The sequence below is a fragment of the Danio rerio genome, chromosome 11 (genome assembly GCF_049306965.1).
Source record: "Danio rerio strain Tuebingen ecotype United States chromosome 11, GRCz12tu, whole genome shotgun sequence".
Classification (NCBI taxonomy): domain Eukaryota; kingdom Metazoa; phylum Chordata; class Actinopteri; order Cypriniformes; family Danionidae; genus Danio; species Danio rerio.
In genome coordinates, this window is record NC_133186.1 from 437,790 (window position 1) to 465,524 (window position 27,735).

Here is a 27,735-nt window from a genome sequence, read left to right on the forward strand (position 1 = left end):
GTGGTTCTCAAACACTGCAGTATTTATTGTAGTAATTATTATTATTTCTGTTTTCATGTGGGTGAGCAAGACCTGAATCACCACATGGATAATCACTCTTCACAGCTTTAGTGATGTATTATAGCGGTATATATGTGGACACATATCAATATAGCAAACATTTAGTGACATTGTTGAACAATAACCCATCATTTTACATTACTGTGAGGGTTGGGTTTAGGGTTGGGGTAGGGGTAGATGTTAATTAAATTAAATGGATAATAAATAATATGAAAAGTTCTCTGTGTAATTACCGTTTTTTCACTCCTGTAAAGGGTTGGAGTAGGTTTAGAGTAATAAAATACAAGTAAATGGGTAATTTATTAAATAATATGAATAAAACTCTCTATAATTACTGTTTTTACATTGGGTTGGGATTAGGGTTGAGGTTGGGGTAGATGCTAATAAAGTACAATTAATAGATAACTTAATAAACAACATGAAAGTGCTCTGTATAATTAGTTTCTACTATGATAGTTGGGTTTAGGGTTGGGTGGTGTGTTTTATAGAATTCAATTCATGGACTAAATTCATAGATAATCGAAATAATTGTCATTAAGACGCAGTGGCGCAGTAGGTAGTGCTGTCGCCTCACAGCAAGAAGGTCACTGGTTCGAGCCTTGGCTGGGTCAGTTGGTGTTTCTGTGTGGAGTTTGCATGTTCTCCCTTCATTTGCATGGGTTTCCTCAGGTTGCTCCAGTTTCCCCCACAGTCCAAACACATGCGGTACAGGTGAATTGCGTAAGCTGAAATTGTCATTAGTGAATGAGTGTATGGGTGTGTCCCAGAGATGGGTTGCAGCTGAAAGGGCATCCGCTGAAAAGGTGTGCTGGATAAGTTGGCGGTTCATGCTGCTGTGGCGACCCCAGATTAATAAAGGGACTAGGCTGAAATGAATGAATGAATTAATTGTCATTAGCTGCAGCTGTATCTCTTCTAGCAATAATAAGTTCTAGCCCATCACTGACCTTTCCTCACAGCTGTTCGTCCATATTTCTCCTTAAGCAGCTACCACTTTGACCATCTGAACTTCTGCATTTCATTAAGTAAATATATTCCCTTGTTTGTTTGATGGGATGGGATGGTTTCTCCCACACCACACTGCATACGTCAGTGTGAGTTATTAAACACTGACAGTGAGTTAAGCTGTTCCTGCTGTATCTCGGTGAGACACCTACAGACTCTAACATCTCTCTCGTTTTTGATGAATAACTGGCTGGTAAATTGGCTTAACCTTCCTTTCTATTTATTTATTTTTTGGCCTAAAATGCACAAAAAATACCACACAACCAACCCAAACCACCCACACACAAAAAGAAAAGTCTCCACAAGGACACACTTAACTAGTGTGGAAACATTTGGTCCCCACAATGTAATACAATTACACACACACAGACACACATATTTCAAGTCAGCTTAAAAGTTCAACTCTATTAACCTGTATTAAATATTGTAAATACGGCACGGTGGCTCAATTTTTAGCACTGTGGCCTCACAGCAAGAAGGTCAATGGTTCGAGTTCTGGTTGGGTCAGTTGGTGTTTCTGTGTGGAGTTTGCATGTTCTCCTCGTGTTGGCGTGGGTTTCCTCCGGGTGCTCCGGTTTCCCCCACAGTCCAAACACATGCGCTATAGGGGAACTGATCAACTACACTGGCCGTAGTGTGTGAGTGTGTGTGTGAATGAGTGTGTTTAGGTGTTTCCTAGTACTGGGTTGCAGCTGGAAGGGCATCTGTTGTGTCAAATGTATGCTGGAATAGTTGACGGTTCATTCCGCTGTGGTCTAATAAATAAGGGATAAACAATGGAAAATGAATGAATGAATGTATAAACACTGTAGTGTAATTTAGTCTAACTACAGTAAACAGTGGTGTATTACACTTAGTATGCATTACTGTGTGATGAGTCTGGAGAGAGAGAGTGTGTTACCAGATGACCTGATTGCAGGAATGAGTTAACCAATGAAATCAGCTTGGCTTTAACTAGTTTGGGTGAAAAAGTAATGCTTTTAAACCCATGAAACACTCAAGCATCTCTGTTCGTGGTTTCAGTATAAAGCCTCTAAATTTGGTTTTCTAAATATAGTTTACACCCTTATTTTGCAGAGCAAATGACCAAATATGATGTATAAAACAGTATCAAAGCATGGACATTCGGTCTGTTAATTTTTCGATCATTAATTTTAAACAGTAAAATCAATGTGCGACAGAACATGGAAAGGCACTGACAAGTGTTAAACCACAGAACACTTGTAAGATGTGAATATTTATTACTGAATTAGACTGAAATGTTGATTGAAGCTTTGAGTAAGTTGACCACCAGTGCATTAGTAAGTCTGGGTTAATGAGTTCCAGATAAGCGTAGTTCACCCTCGCCTGCTCGCTGCACTTCTCTGTTCTCCTTCTTGTGGTTTTGGAGCGAGTGATGATGATGATGATGTGCTTCAGATTTCATTCTTCTGTGAGCTTTGTGTTTTTTCTGTTTGAACTGCACGGCAGGAATTTTTCTTTGGTGGTTTGGTGGAAGTAGTTTTAACTCCTCGGTGTGAGTCTGACTGAAATAATTCACCAGTGGATTATCTTTCACCTGAGGATAAGGAAAGAACCCAAAACACATGTGTTTAACTGACAGATGAAGTAAGAAAAAATGTAAGTGTAAATTAGATTTATTGTCCAGGTGCACAGACTCCTCAAGCGCTGGTGGGACTGTTGTGCTGCATGCCTCAAAAAACTGCTTATTTCATTTAATTAATTATGTATTTATCTATAAATGTATCTTGCATTTGACAGATTGAAAAAGTAATGTAAGCAAAAACAAATGAATAAATAAAAAATTAAATTAAAAAAATAAATAAAGGTGGTAAAAAAGGCATATAACTCTAAAAAGAAATTGAGAAATAAGCAAATTCAAAAATGTTTAAAAGAACAAAAATGTAAATAAACAATCTGAAAATAATAAATGAAGATTTATAAACAGTTGAAGAATTATTTGTATATTTTACCTGTATATTTTTCTGTTTAATGGAAATATTTTATTCAACACATTTCTATGGAATAAAGTCACTGTCATAAATGTTTCGTGCGTAAATAAAGTTCACACATCTTTAATTATAAAAACGTAAAGGAAAACGGAGCGAACTCGTAACTTTACAAGGGTACAATTCCAAAATCTGCGATTAGAACAGACACAGATACCACATTTTCTTTGTCTGTTTGTAAACGACTTTTAAACACGAAATACCAAAGACCTGATTACCAGCACGAATCAAACAGCGACACTCCACTGCCAAAATGACATCACTGCTGTCGCATGCGTTAATAAACAAGCGAGAGTCATCGATATTATGCTAACTTAGCTCACTATCCTCGGCCCATTCTTAATTTTGATTCTGTAAAAAGTCCAAGAAACACAATGAAAATGGACCTCATTAAGTCTCCACATTTATTACAGCTCATGATGGACATTCGTTAAAGAGGGAATAACAGAACTCTTACCGGAGATGGTGTGTGGGAGCTCGAGTGTCCTTCCGGGCTTCCTTTAGTCTGTGTCTGTTCTAATCGCAGATTTAGAAATTTGTACCCTCATAAAATTATACGAGAACATTCCGTTCTCCTTTACGTTTTTATAATTACAGATGCGTGAATTTTATTAACACACTAAATATTTATGACAGTGACTTTATTCTATACATTTCTAATCATATTAGTTTTAGTAACTCATTTCTGAGTCCAATAACTGATTTCTTTCCTCTTTGTCATGATGACAGTAAATAACATTAGTCTAGATATTCTTCAAGACACTTCTATACAGCTTAAAGTGACATGTAAAGGCTTCACTAGGGTAATTAGGGTAAAGTTAGGGTAATTAGGCAAGTCATTGTATAACAGTGGTTTGTTCTGGAGACAATCCAACACTAATATTGCTGAAGGGGCCCATAATATTGAGCTTAACATGGGTTAAAAAAAACTGCTTTTATTCTAGCCGAAATAAAACAAAATATACTTTCTTCAGAAGGAAAAATATTATCAGACATACTGTGAACATTTCTGGAATCTGTCAAACATCATTTGGGAAATATTTAAAAAAGAAAAATTCACAGGAGGGCAAATAATTCTGTATTCGACTGTTTATATATATATATATATATATATATATATATATATATATATATATATATATATATATATATATATATATATATATATATATATATGTATTTAAATATATTCAAGTATAAGAAGTCATATTTTAGCTTATATTTTATATTTTGCAGGTTTAGTCACAAGTTTAGGCACAATATTTATCACAGTGTTTGTTAAGTATCTATTGAAATGGATATATAATCATGCACTCTTTTTATTCTAGTCTTTTATAACCACATTTGCAACTCATTAGGAAAAAACCGTCTTACGGTGTGCTGTGTTGTGTCAGAAATCAACAGTAGCTACAAATACACATGCTGTTTCACTAAAAATGACTGCGAAGGAAAACCTACGATAAATTAGATAAGATAAACAAAATCCTGTGATGAATGAAAACCAGGGAAAAAACACTCATGCAGACGTGTTTCTTCTCCTCGGCCTGTGTACTTGTGAAATGCTCCACGCTGGATTGAAGGTGATTTAGTTTGATTTGAAAAGAAAGCATTTAGTCATTTGTGGTGTTTCTGCAGGACTCTGCTTCATTTAAAGTGTTTTATAAAGCCAGATGAAGGGAACTGATGGTGATCTGCTGCGTTGATTCATTTATTGTATAACGATGGTTTGTTCTGTATATATACAGCTTAAAGTGACTAATAATATTGACCTTAAAATGGTGTTTAAAACATTAAAAACTGCTTTTATTCTAGCCGAAATAAAACAAATAAGTCTTTCTCCAGAAGAACAAACATTATCAGACATACTGTGAACATTTCCTCAATCTGTTCAACATCATTTGGGAAACATTTAAAAAAGAAAAAGAAATCAAAGGGGGGCGAATAATTCTGACTTCATCTGTGTATAGTCATTTACCATGAAATTAACAAAGACATGAACCCATTCATGTTAAAAATGTACACAGCGCTCGGCATAAATGAGTACATTGCCTTTAAAAAATACAATTGTTATCAATTTCTTGGTGAATATGAGCTCAAACAATTGCATTTTACACAAAACAGTTTTATAAAACATTCATTTTTTTAACACAAGTGTGTGGGCGGCGACGCATTTTTAGCATAAGCAAAATAATACATTTAAACAAGCTGTTAAAACAATGTTTACAACAAGTTCAACTAACTCTGATATGTTGTATGCTCTCCTTGATTTTTAAGAGCAGAACTGCTTCTGAGGACAGACACAGCAACATCTTTCCTTTGCTGAGGATGAACTCTTTCAGACACTGCATGGAGAACGACATTCATCTTGTCTTTTCAAAACTCCCTAAAAGTGCTCTGTTGGCTTAAGGTCTGGTCTGGGGACATGCGGACACTCAATCACATTTCCCCTGTTCCTCCAGTGACGTCAGGTTTAGGTTTTGGGTCATTATTTTGATGAAAGTGTGTCCGGTGGCCGAGGGCATGAGGTGATGGTTGCAGCTTCTCTATCAGTATTTCACACTACATCTGTGAGCTCACAGTGCTATGTAGGGTTGCCAGGTTTTTGCAACAAACTATGACAATATGCAATCAAAAGTACAGTATCTCAATAAAACCAAAATTCAAAATGACACAACTTCCATGTGCAAAGTTCATATTTTACATCACTGTATTACAACGAACACACGATGGCTGGTGATGCAAACACAAAAAACAAAAAATGTTTTGAGGAATAACGCTAGTAATGTTGTTAATAATGTTCAATTTCTTACACAGAGTTATTGAACTTGAATTATTGCATAAAAAGCTTTACGAAAACACCAACATTTGTAAAATGCACATGATAAACCTATGCAAATGTTTTGGCATTAAGAATAAATGTGCATTAACTACATTAGAAACTCATTTACTGAATGAACAGCAGCATGTGCTTCAGAAAACTCATGTCACTTTGTTTTACCAGATCAAGTGATGACAAAAAATGGGTGTGATGGGATTATATTTGTCGGCAGTTTATCAGGTAGTGATGATGTTGTTCTCTTTGACTCATTGGATGGAAACGCTGCTTTATTCACAAACGTTTCATATGATATTACAGTTTGCACATGTGTCATACCAAACACCAGCCTGATCTCACGAGGAAACATTAGTATTTAACGTTTTGTCAGTTTAGTGGCTAATTCGTACGAATTCGTTTGAGTTCAGTCGTACGAAAATGTAAGATTTTAAAAAGAAGCCGTGGCACCTAACCTCAACCGTCATTGGGTGATGAGCAAATCTTACTAAATTGTACGAATGAGATCGTACGAATTCATACGAATTAGCCACTAAATCAAAAAGTTACGAATTGCTGTGAGATTGTGTTGCAAAAACCATACCTTGCAGGCCCTCGACCCAAACATTAGCAATAAAGCACTTAGTTTTAAGCAAGTGCATGTGCAGACGTCTTTCCATATAACAGTAGATTTGGAAATATTTCAACCCATGTGTCAAAAAATATGCATTTTTTTTAATGGCAAAAGTAAATCCCATATACAGTCGAAGTCGAGAGGGGTCTGGATGCAGACCTGGTGCAGTGCAATCTGACCTGCATCCAATGCTTTTTAATGGGCTCACCTAACCCCACCCCTAACCCCTCAAAGTGACGTCACCCACTCCATTGAGTGCATTGTGTCTGACATTGCATCGGTGAGTGATGCACTCTCAGCTTGCATCATGAAGGCTGCATCCAGATTCTACTGTTGAAGTGAGAATTATTTGCCCCTGTTTTTTCTTCTGTTTTAAATATTTCCCAGATGATGTTGAGCAGATTGAGGAAATGTTAACAGTATGTCTGATAATATTTTTTCTTCTGGAGAAAGTCTTATTTGTTTTTTTTTCGGCTAGAATAAAAGCAGTTATTAATTTTTTAAACACCATTTTAAGGTCAAAATTATTCTTTAAGCTGTATTTTTTTTTCGATAGTCTACAGAACAAACCATCATTATACAATATCTTGCCTAATTACCCTAACCTGCCTAGTTACCCTAATTACCCTAGTGAAGCCTTTAAATGTCACTTTAAGCTGTATAGAAGTGTCTTGAAGAATATCTAGTCTAATATTATTTACTATCATCATGACAAAGAGAAAATAAATCAGTTATTAGAGATGAGTTATTAACACTATATTATGATTAGAAATGTGTTGGAGAAATCTGCTCTGTTAAACAGAAATTGGGGGAAAGCAATTCTGACTATAACTATACATTTAAGGTCAAAATTAAGCATGCAACTGGCAAATTCTGACTTAAAGGTACTTTTATTCAATGAGCAAGTTTTGTTTTGTTTTTTACTGGAAATTTTATTTACATTTGAACAAAAACTTTACATCTGAATTTTCCAAGGGTATGAATAATTTTGGGCTTGACTATGCTGTGCCTGTGTTGTTCTATGAAATATATTTTTAAAAATTGAAAATACCATTCACATTTTTAACCCAGAAATATTTCTAAATATAATTTAGGGTGAAGAAAATACATTTTAATTACAATTATTTTAAATTACATGATTGTAAAATGTATTTTTAAATTAAGTTTTATATATATATATATATATATATATATATATATATATATATAATATTCTTGTCATTTTTTTTGTATATTTTGAAAATATTTCAATAAATATGGCCACACTTTACAAAACGTTTTCATTAGTTAATGTTACTTAACAGTGTGAGCAGTACTTGAACAGGATTTATTAATATAGTTCAGCATTTACTGATGCATTATTGGCATCCAAATTCATGCTTGTCCACATCAATTAATGCACTGAGTGAACATAAACTAACATAACTATCATGAACATATGCTGTAATAAATGTACTGTTTGTTGTTTGCTCATGTTAGTAAACCCATAAACTAATATCATCTTATTGAGAGTTATTGTAAGGTGTTAGCAAATATATATTTGACCATATGGGAATGTGTGTTTATTCTGATTATCCAGCCATTCTCCTGAGCAATTGTGTGAGCGAATGACCTTCAGCAGCTAGAACAGATGATGACAGGGCAGGAAGGTTAACGTCTGTGATGAGTAAAGGTGTTTTTAGTGTGTGATTCAGTGCATTGGCTGCGTCCCCTGATGCTAATGACTGATCTGTGTGAAACCCCACGGTGAGAGTTTTCTCCAGGGCCAAAGCTTTACTCATTCAGCCGAAGTGACTCACCTAAACAGATCACACACTGGTGTGAAGCGTGCGTGCGTGCGTGTGTGTGTCGCTGCGTGCTTTCTCCAGGTGCCTCCGTGGGTGAAAAGGTGAAAGTCCTGAGGCTGTGAGATGCAGCATGATTCACTGTTGATGGAGGACACAGGGACTGAGGGCTGTTTGGTGGATATTAAATGCACCTGGATGCACATGTGGGCACAAACAAGAAATAAAAATACATTAAGATTGTCTGAGTGTGCTTGAGTGAGAACACTGCAAAAAAATGTGTCTGTCTCAGAGTTTTGTCTTGTTTTTAGTCCAAACAAAAATGAAGGAGCATATCTAGACGGGTAAAAAAACAATATAGTCTTGTTTTCAGAAATAATGAGTCAAATGAAGTGTGGGTTGTTCCTTAAAACAAGCAAAATAGTCTGCAAATTGTGTAAGCAATATAATCTTATTTCAAATCAAAAACAATATTATTCTGCATAACCCACTGAGCTTTAATAAAATGTAAATGACCACGATTATTAGTTCAATTATTAGTTCAACGCCATATAAACTGTTTTAATGAATCAGTTAATGATTAGCAAATCTCATCATGCTCTGGACTTTCCTATCGAGGAAACAGTGTTTAACTCATTAGGTGGTTATTAATGAAGATCTCGGTTCCTAATGAGGCATACATTAATTAATGCATTTAATTCATTAGTGTGCCCGTATTTTACAATACCCTTTCTGTCAAAGCTCTGTAATTCAGGGCTGGAATAACTGATCGACTGTAGTAATTAGTAACAGTAATGCTAAAACCTGTCTAAGAGCTCCATGCACTGTTGATATCGAAAGCGTCTTGTCTTGTCTGGTATTAATCTAGTGGGAATGCCAATGTGTATTGTCATGTACATGCATGCAGGTGAATGTCTGAATATTACTGAGGTTCGTCCTAACTCATACAAACACACACTCTAATGCAGAGCTGTTGTAACCCAGTGTTTGGTTTCATACAGACAAAGACAACCATTTGGATAAATTAAAAAAGTGTATTTAAATTTAATTGAAAAAAAAAAAATTACCCAATGATGTGTTTGACCATATTTGGATTTTGACAGTCGAAAAAAAAAAAAGGAGTTATAAAAAACTTTATGTTATATGCCCAATTCATGACTAGATTTGTAAGACAAAAGGTTCTACAATAGCTGAACATCCTCTTCCTCCTGTAAACATGATTACATCTCATTGAATTTCAGCATCAGTGTTGTTTAGATTATACAGTTGAAATCAGAATTATTAACCCCTCTTATTTCTTTATTAAATATTTCCCAAATGATGTTGGACAGATTCAGGAAATGTTCACGGTGTGTCTGATAATATTTTTTCTCCTGGAGAAAGTCTTATTTGTTTTATTTCGGCTAGAATTAAAGCAGTTTTTAATTTTTTAAACACCATTTTAGGATCAAAGTTATTAGTCACTTTAAGCTTTATATTTTTAATAGTCTACAGAACAAACCATCATTATACAATAACTTGCCTAATTACTGCCTACCCTAATTAACCTAGTGAAGCCTTTAAATATCACTTTAGGCTGTATAGAAGTGTCTTGAAGAATATCTAGTCTAATATTATTTACTATCAGGGGGCTAATAATTCTGACTACAACTGTAAAAGTGTAGAAGTGTTTATGCAAATTTAAAACAATTGTTTGGCCTCAAAATGCTTGAATTATTCACAGTTGTCAGGATGAAATATTGTAACTAAACTTTTTTCTGTAACAGAACAATGACATGCCTACAGCATATATACAGTCATGTAAAATAAGACAATCTACTGTATTTCATGATTGTCTATATCAAAACATTAAAATAATAATAAAAACAGCATCGATGTCAGGTAAAATGTAAAAACAAATAAATAAATACAAAAACACAAGTTAAGTGTGAGATAAAACATTAGATGTACATCATTACATGACCTCTCACACTGTGTCATTATTTATTGAACAGAAATAAAGCAAGATAGAAAAGCCATGAGTGATAAACGAATGATTCAGATCCTGCAGATGCACTTTTAGCAGGAGCGATTAAAGTCCTGAGTTTCTCTCAGATCATTCTGGAGGAGTTTTGGACTTTCTGCATTTCAGTCAGGATGAGCTCTGCACTTGAACAGCTCGATGTTTGGTGTCTTCTTCTTCTTCTGTTGTGTTGTAGATTTGCTGCGGTGTTTGGGATCATCGTCTTGTTCAGGACTCAGCTTTGGCTCAGCTTTAGCTGTGGGACACACTGAGCTTACTAACTTATTTCTGTTAAAGCTACAGTTGAAGTCAATATAATAATAATAATAAGTTTAATTCTTTTACAAATATTTCACAAAAAGAATTTTTGTCAACACATTTTTAAACATAATAGATTTAATAACTAATTTATTTTGTTTAAAAAAATTAACTAAAAGACTAGGTTCATTAGGCAAGTCAGGGGTTAGACAACCAGATTATTTTTTCTTGTAATATTAATAATATTGACTTAAATAACATATTTTACTCCTGCCAAACTAAAATAGATAATACTTCAATAATACAGTTGAAGACAGAATTATTCGCCCCCTTCAAATGTTTTTCTTCTTTTTAAAATATTTTCTAAATGATGTTTAACAGAGCAAGGAAATGTTCACAGTGTGTCTGATAATATTTTTTCTTCTGGAGAAAGTCTTATTTGTTTTATTTCAGCTAGAATAAAAGCAGTTTTAAATTTTTTAAACACCATTTTAGGGACAAAATTATTAGCCCTTATTTATTTTAGCCCTTAGGCTATATTTATTTCTCAATAGTCTACAGAACAAACTATTATATTTAGAAATCTGTTGAAAAAAATCTGCTCTCTGTTAAACAGAAATTAAGGAAAAAATAAATAAGTAGTCTAATAATTCAGAGGGGCTAATAATTCTGACTTCAACTGTATAAGACAAAAAATACGAAGTAACAGTAAATAATAAGACAACAATATGATCAGATATACCAACGCAATAATTTTTGATTTAGTGGTTAATTCGTATGAATACGAACAATCTAATTAGTACAATTTTGGTACCCCCAATGACGGTCGGGTTTAGAGGTGGGGTTAGGTGCCACGCCTCCTTTTTTAAATCATACAATTTCATACGACCAAACTTATTTGCCATATTATATTATTATATTTTATTATATTATATTATTAGCCAACTTATTAGCCAACTTATTAGCTTATTAGCCAACTTGTTAGGAATTAGCCACTAAACTGGCAAAACGTAAAATGCTTACATTTTCTCGTGAGATCAGGCTGGATATACTGTGAAAATGTCTTTGGTCTGTTTGCATCACTTGAGAAATATTTGGAAATATTTATACAGGATTTTACCTTGACTTCAACTGTACACAGTATAATGCTGTTGGTCTCAGGTTTTATTTCCCAAATTTTAAGACCTGCCAAAAATCTGATCATTTTTATGTCCTGATATGGAAAATCAGACATGGGTTGTTGGGTGTGCTAACTTTTTCACATGACTGTAGTTTTGTGCTGTTCTCATTCTCCATCAGTACAGAGATGAATGCAGCTCTGGAACAGCACTCACAGTATTGGAGTGTGTTATTTCAGCAGGTCAGCCTGTTCTCTCTCACCTTACTCAAGCTCAATGACGAGTTTCTGCTCATCATCGCTGCTGCTGTTACCGTCCTCCAGTTCCAGATAACTGCTGCTGCTGCCCAAATAAAGCTGCTTCGACTCTGTTGAGCTGCTGTGTGTGACTGGAGCACACATTTGATGCGTCTGTGCTTCTTGAACTGTCATTTGAGACCTGGATCCATCACTGGATGGTGGAGTAACGCTCGCATTGTCCGTCTCAGTGTTTGAAACAGCGCAGTTGTTTTGGAGAACTGATGCAGATGTGCTGCTGGTTTTGTGAACTTGAGTGCGCTTTGAGTAAATCCAGTAGCTCATGGCTCCTCTTGCCTGCGTCTCCTTTTGAAATTCACTCTGCGTGGTGTTCGCTAATGCTGAACGTCTGCATGTTTGATTGGAACGTTTTGCCGTGTTTAATGAGGACATGTCCCGTTGGTCAGTCTCTGGGGAAGGGCTGTTCCCCAAATATTCACCCATGTCGTCTGTCCTGCTGCTGTTTTCACATTTACTTCGACAGTTTGGTGGAGTTATGTCTGTGCAGAAAGATGTTTCTGGATTGAGTTTTTCATGATGAAGTGATTGTGAAAAGTTAAAGGACACTTCCTGGGAGAACTGAGGATTCGCTCGAGTAGATGTCTGATGTTTCCCACGGGATATCGCCTGATCCTGTTGTCATAAGATACAATAATTAGTGCATGCTTGTACAATACATTATTCTCTCCAGAGGTGCCTGGGTTCAGTTTTGCAGTAATTTATTAACTAAAAATATCAACCAATTAAATATTAGGTGCTCTACACTGCAAAATGATTCTCTTACTTTGAGTTTTTGTCTTATTTGTAGTCCAAATGTTTTTTAAAAATCTTAAATCAAGAAACATTTTCTAGACAAGCAAAAATATTGACGAGTTTTAAAGAAATGATATGCAAAAATTAAGTGAATTTTTCATTAAAAAGGAAAATAATCTGCCAACGAGGAAGTGAAATCATGTTGTTTTTCCTTATTTTGCTTCCCCTTTGGCATTTCCCAAAATAATGAACTCCATATCTAATACTTTCTACATCATCATCATCATCATCATCATCATCACTGATGTTTCTCCAGAAAGTGAACAAACTGATTGGTTTTGAACTCCAGATGTTGCCGCTTTCAAGAGTTCACACTTATCTGATGATTGATTATAAAGCGTGTTCATCATGCTGTCCCGGGAGAGAGCCCTGAGCTCATAAGATCCTCAAGCCTGAGGTTCCCTCCCATTTGCAGGGCGAGAGGGGAGTTTGAGCTCAGGTAGATGTGGAGAACTCCGCTGCTGTAGTAGCTAATGAACAGATAGTGATCGCTCTTAAGAGATAACTACTGACTAGCAGCATGTCTATGGTGCTGGATTAGTCAGTTACTTAAGCTGCATGTTTTTGGATGGTGGGAGGAAACCGGGGAACCCGGGAAAACCCACGTGAGCACGGGGAGAACGTCTAAACTCCACACAGAAATGTCGGCTGGGTTGGTAAGGACTAGAACCAGAGACATTCTTGCTGTGAGGCAACAGTGCTAACCATTGGCCCACCGTGCCACCCATCTAGGAAAGGAGGAGAAGTAGGGGTGGAGGGGGATTCTTCAAAATGAAGATGGCTGTGATATGGAGCTCAGGGTATTTATAGTGGCTTAGGAATCGTCTGATTGGTGAATTATAAATTGGATGATGCAGGACCGGCCGCAAGCAATGGTGATCCTCTCGACATTAGTTTATAAATAAACGTCCTGTATGATGTGTGTTCTCAGTGAGTGCTTTGTTTCTTTTCTCTCACCTTTCTTTTGTCTTGTTTGTAAGTGTCTCCAGAGCTTCGGCATGTGTTGTTTCCATCAGTCATCTCCATGGTTGATCTTTTCCCCTCTTCATCTCCATCTTCCCGTATTTTGGCTCCTGATTCCCTTCTATCTGTCCTTGAGTCCCTCTGAAACCTCAGGTTTTTCCTAACACCATCTTCCCCAGATTCTGAAGCAAAACATGAGCTGAATTAATAAATGCTCTATTATTTTTGAGTCTGAGTATAAAAAATATACCCCTAACCCTATATATATATATATATATATAAATTTTTAAATACTATAATATATATAGTATATTATACTATATTATATTATACTATATATATTACTATTACTATATACTATAATATATATTTTTTAAATACTATAATATATATAGTAAATATATATATATATATATATATATAAATAAGAATATATAATATATAATAATATATAATAATGTACATATTCAGGAAATGTTCATAGAATGTCTGATAATATTTTTCTTCTAAAGAAATTCTTATTTGTTTTATTTCAGCTAGAATAAAAGCAGTTATAAATTTTTTAAACACCATTTTAAGGTCAATATTATTAGCCCCTTTAAGCTAAAATTTTTTCTTATAGTCTACAGAACAAACCATCATTATACAATAACTTGCCTAATTACCCTAACCTGCCTAGTAACCAAAATTACCCTAGTGAAGCCTTTAAATGTCACTTTAGGCTGTATAGAAGTGTCTTGAAGAATATCTTGTCTAATATTATTTACTGTCATCATGACAAAGAGAAAATAAATCAGTTATTAGAGATGAGTTATTAACACTGTTATGATTAGAAATGTGTTGAAGAATCTGCTCTCCGTTAAACAGAAATTAGGGAAAAAATAAACGGGGAAAATAATTCAGGTGAGCTAATTATTCTGACTTCAACTGTATATAGTAATAATATATATATTTCAGTCTGAGATGTCTCATTTACAGGCATTTCTTGATTGAATCCAGGAAACATCACTGTTAATACAACAGCGCAGGGTGGAGTTTATGTAATTTCTTTGCTCAATAATACAACAATGTTGACCTTCAGACCACAGAATGATCTGTTAATATAATATTAATATTAATATGATAGTAAGTCAGTTTTATACGCTCATGAAATAAGTAAACACAAAACCAGCTGTTTTTATCAGCATTTCTTTATAAGCTTCAGGTTTATGCCAACTAAAAACGTCCTTATCCCCGTTTAAACTGGCAACAGGATTCTCTTTCAAACAAAACATTAAACTGATTTTCTACAGCCAGAAATCTTATGTAATTGATGTGCATTTTCTTGCCGTTCAGCCTCCTGGACCGTATGCCTCATTGCAAAGTGAATATCAGCCAAATGATAAAAAAAAAAACATGACAGTTTCACATTGCATATCAAGACACACCGATCAGCATATGCTACTAAATATCATGATGGTGGAGATATACAAATGATTGTCTTGATGAGAAAAAAAGGGGTGCGATTCTCTGGGGTGGATCTGGTTTGGCTGAACTCTTGCGCACGCCTCTGCGCAGCATTGCTCAGAAAAGGAGCTGCGTTTGGCTCTCAGATTGCTTGTCATCTGTCTGGAACGAAGACAAGCGCAAAATCTCCATTCACTCTTTGCGTCTTAGTTCTGTGGGTCTCTAAAGGGACCATCTACCAGCTTCAGCGCCCGTCTACACACCTCAACATGTCTTAACCCATGTGTGGTCTTTGATTTCTGCATATTCCGATTATCCTACAGGTCTAACATGAAACTAAACCTCTGAAATAAAGCAGTTGCAAAACTGAAACAACCTCATCTTCATCACAAACCCTGTGAATTTTCCCTGATCAGTGTGGAGCATTTCATCAATGTTGAATCAGTGGGTAACACTCATTTCTGACTAAAGGAAGGAGTATATTGTCCAGTTCTTAAAGTAACTGCATTGGTGTAAATGTTTTAACTATTACTACATTTCAGAAAAAGCTTTCCTTGCATGTTTGGTTTTGTCTCTTGTCCAAATATCCTGCAATTCTTGAAATTTAGCCTGTTTTAGGGAAAAACGCGCTTAATTTTGACATTATTTCTGAAAATGTTTCTTGAATTGAGAATTTTGAGATATTTGCACTAGAAACAAGACAAAAAAAATCCAAGTAAGAAAAGCATTTTGAAGAGTTCACCCTCAGCTGATGATTGATTATAAAGCGCGTTTGGCATGCTGTGCTGGAAAAGAGCTCAGAGCTTATAAGATCCTCGAGTCCGGGGCTCCCTCCCATTTGCAAGGCCAGAGGGGAGTTTGAGCTCAGGTAGATCTCGAGAACTCTCCTGCTGTTTGGAGCTAGTGTGCAATTAGGGATTGCTTTGAAGAGATAAATACTTACAAGGAGCATGTCTATGGTGCCCATTTGGATTAATTAATTAACTTAAGCTGCATGTCTTTGGATGGTGGCAGGATACTAGGGAACCCGGGGGAAACCCACGTGAGGACGGGGAGAACGTGTCCTTACACAGAAACGACTGGCTTGGTAAGGACTAGAACCAGTGACGTTCTTGCTGTAACAGTGCTACAGTGCTAACCACTGGGCCACCGTGCCACCCATCTAGGAAAGGAGGAGGAGTAGGGGTGGAGGGGGGATTCTTCAAAATGAACTGAGAACTGAGGGTATTTATGGAGACTTAGAAATCGTCTGATTGGTGAATTATAAATTGAATAATGCAGGCTGGCCCTGACCAATCATGAGCAAGTGATCCTCTCGAAATTAGTTTATAAATAAACTTAAAACTATTTGTGTGTGTGTGTGTGTGTGTGTGTGTGTGTGTGTGTGTGTGTGTGTTTTGCAGTGTAAAAATGGTTTTATGGATGACCATTTAAAAAAAAGGTTGGCCCATAATCCAGCAGGCACAGGATGTCAACATGATGTCAGATTGATATCATACTCCAACATCACATTGTTTGCAAAATCGTGTTGACTTCAGAACCCAACATCAGGCCGAACTCAGTGTCCAACATCCAACCTGAAATCAACCAAATATCAACGTCTAATGATGTTACAGCTTGACGTTGTGTTGACGTTACCACTATGACGTCTATCAGATGTTGGATTTCAGTTGCCAAACCTGACGAATAAATGTCGGTATTTGACGTCAATATGACGTTTAAGGTTTTGGCTGGATGTTGGATTTTGGTAACTTTCCAACACAACCTAAAATCCACCAAATGTCATTTGACATCGTTATTGGATGTCAAAGTAATGTTGTCCTTAGACGCTGGCTAGACATTGAATTTTGTTCACCTGACATCACAATCTAAATCTAACCTGATAATATGTCATGGTGTTGTGTGCCAGCTGGGAAGACAACCCTAAATGTGTTCAGCTTTCATGAAAATATAGTTATTTTTTTAAATATTGGTCTTTTTTTAAGTCATCAAACTTCAAAAAGTCCTCAATTCATCAATCACTACATGGTTTTTTTCTGTTGTTAAAATGATCTCGGGTCATTTCCAGCCTGTATAAGTCAACAGAAGAGTTAACACATACAGTAGTGGCACCAACGTTCACTTCAGCTCAAAGCGTTTGCAGGTGCATTTTCCAGATTTTTTTCAGACACATGTTTGTTTTTGTGATTTATAAGGACTCTACATAGGTGTATTGTATTTTATTCTGTAAAGATTGCTAATTATGTGGTCCTAGCCCTCAATCCGACACTCAAGGGGAACCTATGGAGAACTCTGAATGTGAAAAGACCTCTAAGCAGGATCTTAAACAGTTTTAAATGACCAAGACACAAGGCATATCCCCATAAACTGCCTCAGTGCTTTAATACCTACAGTCTCAGATATAAAGGTACAGCTGAAGTCAGAATTATTAGCCCCCCTTTGATTTTTAATTTCTTTTAAAAATATTTCCCAAATGATGTTTAACAGAGCAAGGAAATGTTCACAGTATGTCTGATAATATTTTTTCTTCTGGAAAAAAATCATACTTGTTTTATTTCGGCAACAATAAAAGCAGTTTTTAATTTTTTAAAAGCCATTTTAAGGACAAAATTATTAGCCCCTTTAAGCTGTATTTTTTCCTGATTGTCTACAGAACAAACCATCGTTATACAATAACTTGCCTAATTACCCTAACCTGCCTAGTAACCAAAATTAGCCTAGTGAAGCCTTTAAATGTCACTTTAAGCTGAATAGAAGTGTCTTGAAGAATATCTAGTCTAAAATTATTTACTGTCATCAAGGAAAAGATAAAATAAATCAGTTATTAGAGATGAGTTATTAAAACTATTATTTTTAGAAATGTGTTGAAGAAATCTGCTCTCTGTTAAACAGAAATTGGGGAAAAAAATAAACAGGGGTGCTAATAATTTAGGGGGGCTAATAATTCTGACCTTGTTAGAAGGTACACATTTTTACTTGAAGGGTTCATATTGGTACCTCAAAAAGTATCTACAAATTTTAAGAGGAACACTTTTGTACTTTTTAGCTCCTAATATGTACTCTTGAGGTATTAATATGGATCTTTAGGTACACATTTTTTACTCTTGAATAGGTACCACCCCAGTGACAGCTTGCATACCTTTATTTCTGAGAGTGTACACTGTCACTGGGCGATACCTTTTAAAAATGTGCATTTTTGTTCCAAACAGGTGTTTAAATGTATATATTAAAACCAAAGGGGCGAGGCAGTGGCGCAGTAGGTAGTGCTGTCGCCTCACAGCAAGAAGGTCGCTGGGTTGAGCCTCGGCTCAGTTGGGGTTTCTTTGTGGAGTTTGCATGTTCTCCCAGCGTTCGCATGGGTTTCCTCCTGGTGCTCCGGTTTCCCCCACAGTCCAAACACATGCGCTACAGGTGAATTGGGTAGGCTAAATTGTCCGTAGTGTATGAGTGTGTGTGTGTGGATGTTTCCCAGAGATGGGTTGCGGCTGGAGGGGCATCCTCTGCGTAAAAACTTGCTGGATAAGTTGGCGGTTCATTCCGCTGTGGCGACCCTGGATTAATAAAGGGACTAAGCTGACAAGAAAATGAATGAATGAATTAATACCTAATAAAAAGTAAAAATGTGTACATCACTGTACCTTAAAAGTATACCCTAAATATATTACTGTCCACTTGTATGGTACAAAAGTGTATCTCCTGAAAAGTGACCGATATTGTTCCTTTATTTCTGATTGTGTAGGTCATACCCAGGTCATACAAATTTGTCCTCATAAATCACATAAACAAGCACACACACACACACACACACACACACATATATATGAAGCTGTCATAAAGAGATGCAAGCTTTGTTTAATCTACACCCTCTGATCAACCCTTGACCTGCTTCATCTTTATTATTCCGGCTCATTTGGATGGGCTGTAAGCTAATGATCTTCTGAGAGCAGCATTTCCATCGTCAAACCTGCGCGAATCAATGTTTCCCTCTAACAAGTGACCCTGATAAGAGAAACATCAGGTCGGTGCAGGATTATGGGGGAATCACAAAGGTTTGGACAGGAAGACGCCGCAGAGAATGTGATGACAACTTAATGAGATTCACCTTAGATTCACCCTCTCATGCTCCAATCTCGCTGATCCTCCTGAATGCAAAACAGATTCTGCTCATGGAGCGGTTCTGCTGCAAATCTTCAGCCAGCGAGACGGAGCAGTTCTACACTTTATTCACACAATAATGCTGTTTAATAGTGTAGCATCCCAATCAGAGATGTCTGATTTACAAGCATGTCTTGATTTCGTCCAGGAAAAGTCACTGTTAATGTGACAGCGCTGGGTGGGGTTGATGGGATTTCTTTGCTCATTAGTACAGAAATCTTTGACCTTGGCATGTTCTTTCATGGAAGCATAGCCCTTATTTAAAGCAGGGGTGTCAAATTCAAATCCTGGAGGGCCGCAGTCTGCTTCAACATACCGATCTGTATGAGAGCCGAAAGCACTCAGTTAGTTTGATCAGGTGTGTTTAATTAGAGTTGGAACTATGTGCAGAGCTGCAGCCCTCCACAAACTGACTTTGAGGCCTGTGATTTAAAGGGATAGTTCACCAAAAAAAAATAACATGTATTTTTTATTACTATTTTTTTATAGACTATTTAATCTCCCTCATGTGTTTACAAAACTTTATGAGTTTCATTCTACTGATAAACAAAAAAGAAGATAGTTTGAGGAAAGCTGAAAACCTGTCACCATCGACTTATATAGTAGGAAAAACAGTATGGAAGTCAATGGTTACAGGTTTACAACATTTTTCAAAATATCTTCTATTGTGTTCAAAAGAAGAAAGAGACTCATGAAGGTTTGAAACAAGTAAAGAGAGTAAATGATGCTGGAGTTTTAATTTTTGTGTGAACTTTAACTTTAATATTTACACTACAGTTTATGACTGTGCCTGGATGTTTTCTATATGCACTTATGAATTATTAATGTTTATTTTTGCAAGTGACTAAATGTGGCAAAATCTAAAAAAGAATTATGGCGCAGTAGGTAGTGCTGTCGCCGGGTTTGTTGGCGTTTCTGTGTGGAGTTTGCATGTTCTCCCTGTGTTTGCATGGGTTTCCTCCGGGTGCTCCGGTTTCCCCCACAGTCCAAACACATGCGGTACAGGTAAATTATGGGCTAAATTGTTGGTAGTGTATGAGTGTGTATCCCAGAAATGGGTTGCAGCTGGAAGGGCATTCGCTGCGTAAAAACATGTGCTGGATGGGTTGGTGGTTCATTCCGCTGTGGCGACCCCGGATTAATAAAGGGACTAAGCCGACAAAAAAATGAATGAATGAATAAACGTACAGTGCTGTACATTACATTGGACTCCTGTACAAAGGCCAAATAGGAACATTTCAGGAGAATGTTGTTGTTGTTGTTGTATCAGATCATTTATGCAAATCATATATTATTTGCATATGGGTATTTCATTGCTTCCCCTAGCATGGGGTGCATAAAGTCTGCATTGTCATAAAGCCTTGTCTGGTTCGAGAGACTGTAAGTTTTGATCTCCTGTCACCATCTTGTGGAGAGACAGTGTTATGGCACCTTTATGACAACAGGTGCTTTGGCATCTTCCTCAGTACATTGGTCAGTTCTCCAAACGTCTTCTTCACACCTTTTTTCTTGTCAAAGCTTTACATATATACAAACTATTTATTTAGCTTTAACTATACAGCATATCTATAAAACTAACATATTTGAACACATTTTAACACATATGTTTTCTTACATATATACTTTATCAGCCACTGAAATTACAAATATGAACATATTTGTTTAAAATATTTAGCTATGAGTGTATATATACATACATACATACATAACCCTGCTGATCCTACACCACCCATCCCGCTCTGAGCTAGTATCGAACTTATGACTTTCTGCATGGGAGTCGGTTGCTCTACCAAGGAGGCTAAAGACCATGGCCTCTGGCAATTGTCACTAGAGCATCTTAAGAGGTAAGAGAAGCAAGGTTTACCTGCACAGCACTTACTAGCTGGCCTCCGTTACACATACATACATGCATAGCTAATGTATTTTAACATATTTATACATATTTGTAATTCCAGTGGCTGAAAAAACATGCACACAATGAAGTATCCATGTTTGCAATATTCATTTTTCTTCAGCTTAGTCCCTTTATTAATCTGGGATCGCCACAGCAGAATGAACCACCAACTATTCCAGCATATGTTTTACACAGCGGATGCCCTTCCAGCTGCAACTCATCACTGGGAAACTTCCACTCATACACTACAGCCAGTTTATTTCATCAGTTCCCCTATAGCGCATGTGTTTGGACTGTGGGGGAAACCGGAGCACCCGGATGAAACCTACATAAACATGGGGAGAACATGCAAACTCCGCACGGAAACGCCAGCTGACGCAGCCGAGACTCAAACCAGCAATCTTCTTGCTGTGAGGCGATCGTGCTACCCACTGCGCCACCCATGTTTGCAATATTTTTAAAAAATGTATGTTGCATTGATGACAATTTCTATATATGCGGAATCCAAATATAAACGTACATGTTATCTGAATATATTAGCACATATTTGATTTGTATGTGGGAACATTAAAGAGCTACATAAAAAGACTGAAGTGTGACCCACCTGTAGACACCTCCAGATGGGCGTGCTGTGTGTGGACATCTCGCTTACTTCTGTCTCCATTAACAGTGTTACGGCTAGATGTCCTGTCTGGCGTCGGGCAGGATGATTTCACATCACTATAAGTGTGATTTCCAAAATCACCGGGAGCAAAGTCGTGCTGGGAATCCTGCTGAGCAGCTGTTTGTTCAGGACACAACGTTTCAGTCACCTTATCTGTGTCACAAGCCTTTATTTCTCTCGTGTCTAAGCTAGTCTTGCTGTCTCTGGGCTGTTCTGGCATCTCTTTTGTCGTCTTTTTCTCACAAACACAAGTTGCGAGGTGTGTAGTTGTGTTTGTGTGAACGCTCTCTGACATGAAGTGACCTGTTTCCTTTAGCTCACTCGTGTTTATAGTTGGAATGTGATTTGATTCCACTTGTTGATCTCTGGTTGCCTCTGTGAATGTTTGATCCTCAGTAGTGCTTACTGTGTTTTTGTTGTGAACACAGTTTTGTGGTTCCTTGTCGTATTTTCTTATAGAACAACTGCTCTCCACTGATTTAGGCTCAGTCAGAGTGTCTCCATCCACTAGTTTGTGACTTGACTCAACCTCAAGACTTCCAGAGTTCATCAGCTCTGGTAACTCCAGCGGTTGTGTTGTGTTTTTACGATAGTCCGCTGAGGCCGAGATGTGAAACTTTGTCTGTGGATGCGACCAAGATGAGACACACTGAGGCATGGTGGTAACATCATTTTGAGAGGTGTCTGCTTTGTTTGCTGAACACCTGAAAGTGCTATTTATTTGCGTCTCACCAATATTGATGAGTTCCTGCGGCACATCTTTGCTGTACGCCTCCTGCAACAGTGTCGTCTGCGCTGAAGACATGGCTTCAATATGAGGCTCGATCAGTGCTAACTGTTCATCAGAAATGAGCTGCATGACAATCTGGAGGTCAGCCGTGCGCACATAGAACGTGTTCTGAGCCTGAGCCGAGCCATTCAGCAGCATCACTTTTCCTTCAGACTGAAGCTCTTCTGAGTCACTCGTGGGGATATTAGATGCCATGCTGTTCTGAGGACTCTCACACACTGTGGATGCGATGTTGTCTGTACAAGCATTGGGTTCTCCTGATTCAATAACAGAGAATGAAGGATGATTCTGTACTGTAGTTACCGGAGAATATACTGTTGGTCCAGAGCAGTAACTCATTGTTGACATGGTTGGTGTGGTGAAGCGAGAGCTCTCCAATGTTTTAGCAGGCTGATATACTGCAGCAGTTGACTGATTCTCCTCCTCACCTCGGTTATTCTGCAACAAAGACACTTGATGCTGCACCAATGGAGGCGGCATAGCGGAAACAAGTGAAGCTGATGTGTTCGTGGTGGACTGAATCTCTGACATGACTTTGGATAGAGTGTCTGTTTGATTCAGCCCCTTGGAGGCTGCCACGCACATTGCCTCCTGTTGACTCTGGTGAAATCCTGCGTGCTGTTTTGAGGATAGTTCAGGCTGCTCTGTAGTTTGGTGACTTTCTGCGGTTGAGCAATGTGCTGAAGTGGAGCCAGAACACGACGCTGACACTCCATCTGCGGGACAAGGAATCTTCAGCTGGTACATGGGAGGAAAGCTGGTCTTGGCTTCAGGCACAGTAGGGCTGCTGAGTGAACCAGACGGGGTGCCAGATGCCCCGCTCATACTCACCAAACAAGAAGCACCACCACTAAGGGAATTATTCTCCAGGAACTGACTTGTCTGTATGAAGTTGCTCTGAGAGTGGACATTCTGCATGTTGACACTGTGTACAGTGATGGAGCCGCTCTCTGCACAACTTGACAAGAATGACTGGCTCATTAACGTACACAGATTTCCAGTATCTTTAGGATCTGAAACACTGAGCGTTTGAACATCATTCCCAGTGCGCTGTTTCTTCCGCTCTGATGGGACATGGCAGACGGTGTGTTGTGTTAATTGTATATCTTCCACGCTTGATCCCTTCACGTTATCATGTTCAAAGCCAGTATGTGAGACTTTAAGCTCATTTGGCAAGGTCAACATTGATCCATTATGTCTCTGGATGTCCAGACTCTCTGTCGGTTCAGTGCTTGACGCAGTCTTCCTCGCCTTTAGTGCACAGTCTTTCGGAGTATTGTAGAGTTTCCTAAATGTGCCTCCTTTGTAGGTGTGCCACTTTGTGTAGTCGAACTTCTGTGCTTTCTTCCTGTAGGTTGCTTTCACACATGACTCCGTTGCGACATCGGTGCTGTCTCCGTCTGAGCTCAGGCTGCTCATGCTGCCTCTTTCTGCCTCGGCACTATACAGGCAATCCACTGCCACCTGTCTGACTAGTGAGCGGTGTGTTGCTGCCCTCTGATTTGATGGCCGTATTGGGTAAACATGGCCTGCACTGCATCGTCTGCTGAGATTTAGACTCACTGCTCCATCGGCAGCTGGTTTGCTTCCCATAGAGAAGGGTAGAGAGCTGCTGCGTGTTAATGGTGCGTGCTCCAGACTGGCGGACAGTTGTGTGGGCAAAGACCTGTGAACGGCTTGACCTCCTCGGTCTGGATTTTGGGAGCTCAAGACGTGCTTGCAGTTCCTTATCTCAAAATGAAAGGAGTCTTTATACGTGTAGGGCACCGGAAGATCAATGCTTCCTTGCTTTGACAATATTGTCTTTCTTGGTCGCACGTTTTCCAGTAGCTTATTGTCCACCAACACACTATTCTCATATATAAGTTTTGAAATGCGCTCCTCCAGCTTCTGCTTCTCCTGAACGGACACCTTGCTTTTTGGGTCTTCGGAGGTCATCTCTGGGGGGATTTGGGAGGCAGCTGGTTCTTGCTGTGCCATTGGGGTTTCTGTCAGCGATTCTGTACTGGGATCGTGCAGGCTTGCTCCAGGACTGCTGGTTGAATGATGCTCGCTGCTGTCGCTGAAACCAGAGTCTGTACTGTCATGGCTTTGTGCTTTGCAATGGCTAGATAGGAATGGAAAGGATGGTTTGGAAAATAAAGCCTCCTGCCTCTGTAGAGGCATGCGGTTTAAAGATAGCGGTGTGCATCCATCCACAGTCAGTGCGCTTGTCTGCTGGATAGCATTTGCATTCGTTAGTTTGATAGCATCAACGGAAAACTCCGCAGTTTTTCTCAATGACTTTACCTTGTCTTGAAGTGCTGGCGTTGTGCTGATTCCGACCATGGCAGCATTCTGTAATGCCCATTCTATGCCAGACATCATCCTAGTCTCTGCAGGGTCTGTCTGACTTGGTGTAGTTATTGAATCTGTAGGAAAAACTTCTTTGGCTTTCCTCGCACCGGCTTGATCCACACAGTTCGTCTCTAAGGATGGACTTAAACAGTTGTCCTTCGAGCTCTCCATGCTCTCCTGACTGCTGAAGGTGCCTTTTTCAGACTCGCTGGAATGACGGGCATGAGCCTGGGTGCGCTTGTGTTTGTAAAGATTGCTCTGTGTCTTGAAAGAAATGCCACAGGTCGTGCAGGGATACGGTCGCTCTCCTGTGTGGCAGCGAAGATGTTTCTCCAGCACGCTGGGCTTCAGGCAGTCCTTCCCGCAATGTGGGCAAACATGCTTCCCAAGAGACTTAGGTCTGCCCGCGGACGCTGGAGCCACTAGTCTTTGTTGCTGCAAAGCAGCCGTGCTGGCAATATGCAATGTCAATGAGGGCAAAGTCGAGTTGCTACACATCCGGGGCAGGAACAGTGGTACAACCGTTGCGTCCTGCAAGGCTCCAGGTTGGGCCTGAGGGTATGGCTGCAGGCCAGAAGCAGGAACGTTCTGGACATACATAGTGGTGAGACGGGCCTGAACATGCGCCTCTTCCTCTCTCTGTGCAGACTCTGAACACTGAGGCTCGGTAGCTCGCACAAAGCTCTGCTTTCTAGTTGCCATGGTAACACAACCCTTGTGATGCTGGGAGACGGAGCTCGCTAATTACCTAAAAAAAGAAACAGTTTTATTATTTTTCTTCATTCGACCTGAACTCCCCTGGATCAGAGCATTCAAACCCTTATTTGATTTAAAATGCAGGAAGCTAAAGAAGACAAGCTTTTTTCCATAATATAGCAAATCACCATCTTTTTAGAGGTTAGAGTGACTGCAATCGTGTCAGTACATCTGATGAAAATGCCATATCAAGAGAAAGAAATGTTGGTCAACATGCAGATGATTTATTTTTAAAATGTGTAGTCGTGTGTCAAAATGTGTAAACTCTTGCGCAAACATTTGTTTAATTGACTCTGGAAATGTAAACAAAGTGCTGAGGATTCATCAATAGGAATATTTAACCAAATAGAAATCTCTTTTTAATTCAAGCACATTGTCAGTATTTGCATATTGCAAAAGCACCAGAGGAGTTTGAGCAGAAAACAGTGGCGGCGATGACTCACTTCTAGAAAAATGATACCATCAAAGACCTCCTGCCTCGACTGGATTGTTTCGCATTTATGAAAATGCACTTGTTCAACAAAATCAGCTTTTAAATCTGTATTTATATGCATAAAAACATGTGTGGAAGAACTTAGTCTGTGAGGAATTTCAGCCATGAGAGTGGAGAAAGACTGCCCTGTTAACTGAACACAAGCTAGGAAGTTTGCAGAAAGTTCTTGCATTTGCTAATGTGTCACCTGTTTCATCTGTCTGTCCTTATTTTCTAACAATATGACCGTTCTTTAAAGCTGACTCTACTGATACGCAGTGCATTACAGACAAGTGCAAATCTACACCACTATGATAAAACATTTCAGATCATTTTGAAGCAAGCTGAAAGTCAAAAATAGCACACCCTAATGTTACCTTATATCTTCAGTTTCTAGCAGATTTATCAACTGCTCATCTATCTGTCTAGTTTAATCTCTTTATACGGGCTCTTCTTTGTGCGTATATTCCGATCAAGTTCTTCAAACGACATGCAGAAGATCAGTAGGATAGCACAATAATGGCTCACTTACCAGAGACTGGATCTCAAAGGTCACACTGCCGTGGCTAAAAGTCACCCAATTACCTCCAAACAAGTCCAAAATCCACCTTGATGTGAAATGCCAAGAGAACATGTGACCGTGGCACTCTCTCTCTCACCACAAAGGCCCTCGGTTCCTCTTCCCTCTTTAGTTTTCTTACAGCCGCTTCTGCTGCTGATGGAGGAAATACAAACGTCATTCATGCAAATGTGACTGGATGACGGCGACAATGTCAAAAAGTAGATGAGAGAGTGAAAGAGGAAGAGAGGAGTGACAGAGAAAATCATTTAAAAACAAAGTTCGGCGTGCTAGCACTGAAGGAACCCAAACCTGAGAGAAGATCAAGCTGCAAAATGGAGATCCAGAGAAAAAGACTAAGGGAGATGGACACAGATAGGAGAGCAAGTGGAGGGAGGGAGAGAGAGAGAAAGTGAGACAGAACTACAGAGTGCAGCACACGACACAACTGAATTAAACTGCAAAACAAAAGAGGAAGTGATGTGAACATGCAGAGCCACCTCAAGCAGATAGTTTCACCCTCAAACACACACACTTGTACAGCTATCTTGATGGGGACTTGCTCTCCTCTTACCCCGTCCCTCACAGGAAGCAACATGCATTTGAACATGATACTTCATTCTGTGTTATCTATGAGCAGTTTTCTTCAAGCGTACCAAACAATTTCCCCACAATGATCAGAATTCACTAGTATTGCTACACTTGTGGATATTTGGTCCCCACAACATCAGGAATACAAGGTAAACACACACTACGCTCACTGCATGGGCTGCACCTGACTTCTGTTTCTGGCTTTTCTCACTCCTTCAGTCGTCCACACACCCACACGCAGAGGAACAGAAGTATACCAGAATGTGTGGCGGTGTAACATTTGATGCTGTATATTGTTATTCATTGATTTTTTTAAA

At 38.4% G+C, this 27,735-nt stretch overlaps 1 protein-coding gene across 8 annotated transcripts; it reads right to left on the reverse strand.

Moving 5' to 3' along the window:
* On the reverse strand, positions 1 to 27,513 carry znf831 (zinc finger protein 831). 8 transcript variants are annotated; one of them, XR_012386678.1, is made up of 6 exons: positions 26,801 to 26,939; positions 21,854 to 25,788; positions 13,749 to 13,936; positions 11,945 to 12,611; positions 8,320 to 8,498; positions 1 to 2,623 (listed from the first exon to the last, which is right to left on the reverse strand). XR_012386678.1 is itself a non-coding variant. In XM_073915456.1 (6 exons), exons 3-5 carry the CDS (start codon positions 25,740 to 25,742, stop codon positions 11,946 to 11,948), a joined length of 4,743 nt encoding a protein of 1,580 aa, XP_073771557.1. In that variant the 5' UTR covers positions 25,743 to 25,788; positions 26,801 to 26,980; positions 27,140 to 27,185; the 3' UTR covers positions 9,423 to 10,551; position 11,945. The 8 variants fall into 8 exon arrangements, 7 of the variants coding, with proteins under 7 accessions (XP_073771558.1, XP_073771557.1, XP_068080196.1 ...); XM_073915456.1 differs by lacking the exons at positions 1 to 2,623; positions 8,320 to 8,498 and adding exons at positions 9,423 to 10,551; positions 27,140 to 27,185 and having other exon boundaries at positions 26,801 to 26,980; XM_068224095.2 differs by lacking the exons at positions 1 to 2,623; positions 8,320 to 8,498 and adding exons at positions 9,423 to 10,551; positions 27,140 to 27,185 and having other exon boundaries at positions 26,801 to 26,983.
* Between the last annotated feature and the right edge of the window lie 222 nt (positions 27,514 to 27,735).

What these genes read in the sequence shown, in the direction of transcription:
- znf831 (XM_073915457.1), bottom strand. Translation starts at nt 25,742, where the DNA reads ATGGCAACTAGAAAGCAGAGCTTTGTGCGAGCTACCGAGCCTCAGTGT. An exon ending in CCATCTGGAGGTGTCTACAG is followed by an intron (nt 13,937 to 21,853) that starts GTGGGTCACACT and finishes GTTTTGCTTCAG; the next exon opens with AATCTGGGGAAGATGGTGTT. An exon ending in ACAAACAAGACAAAAGAAAG is followed by an intron (nt 12,612 to 13,748) that starts GTGAGAGAAAAG and finishes TTATGACAACAG; the next exon opens with GATCAGGCGATATCCCGTGG.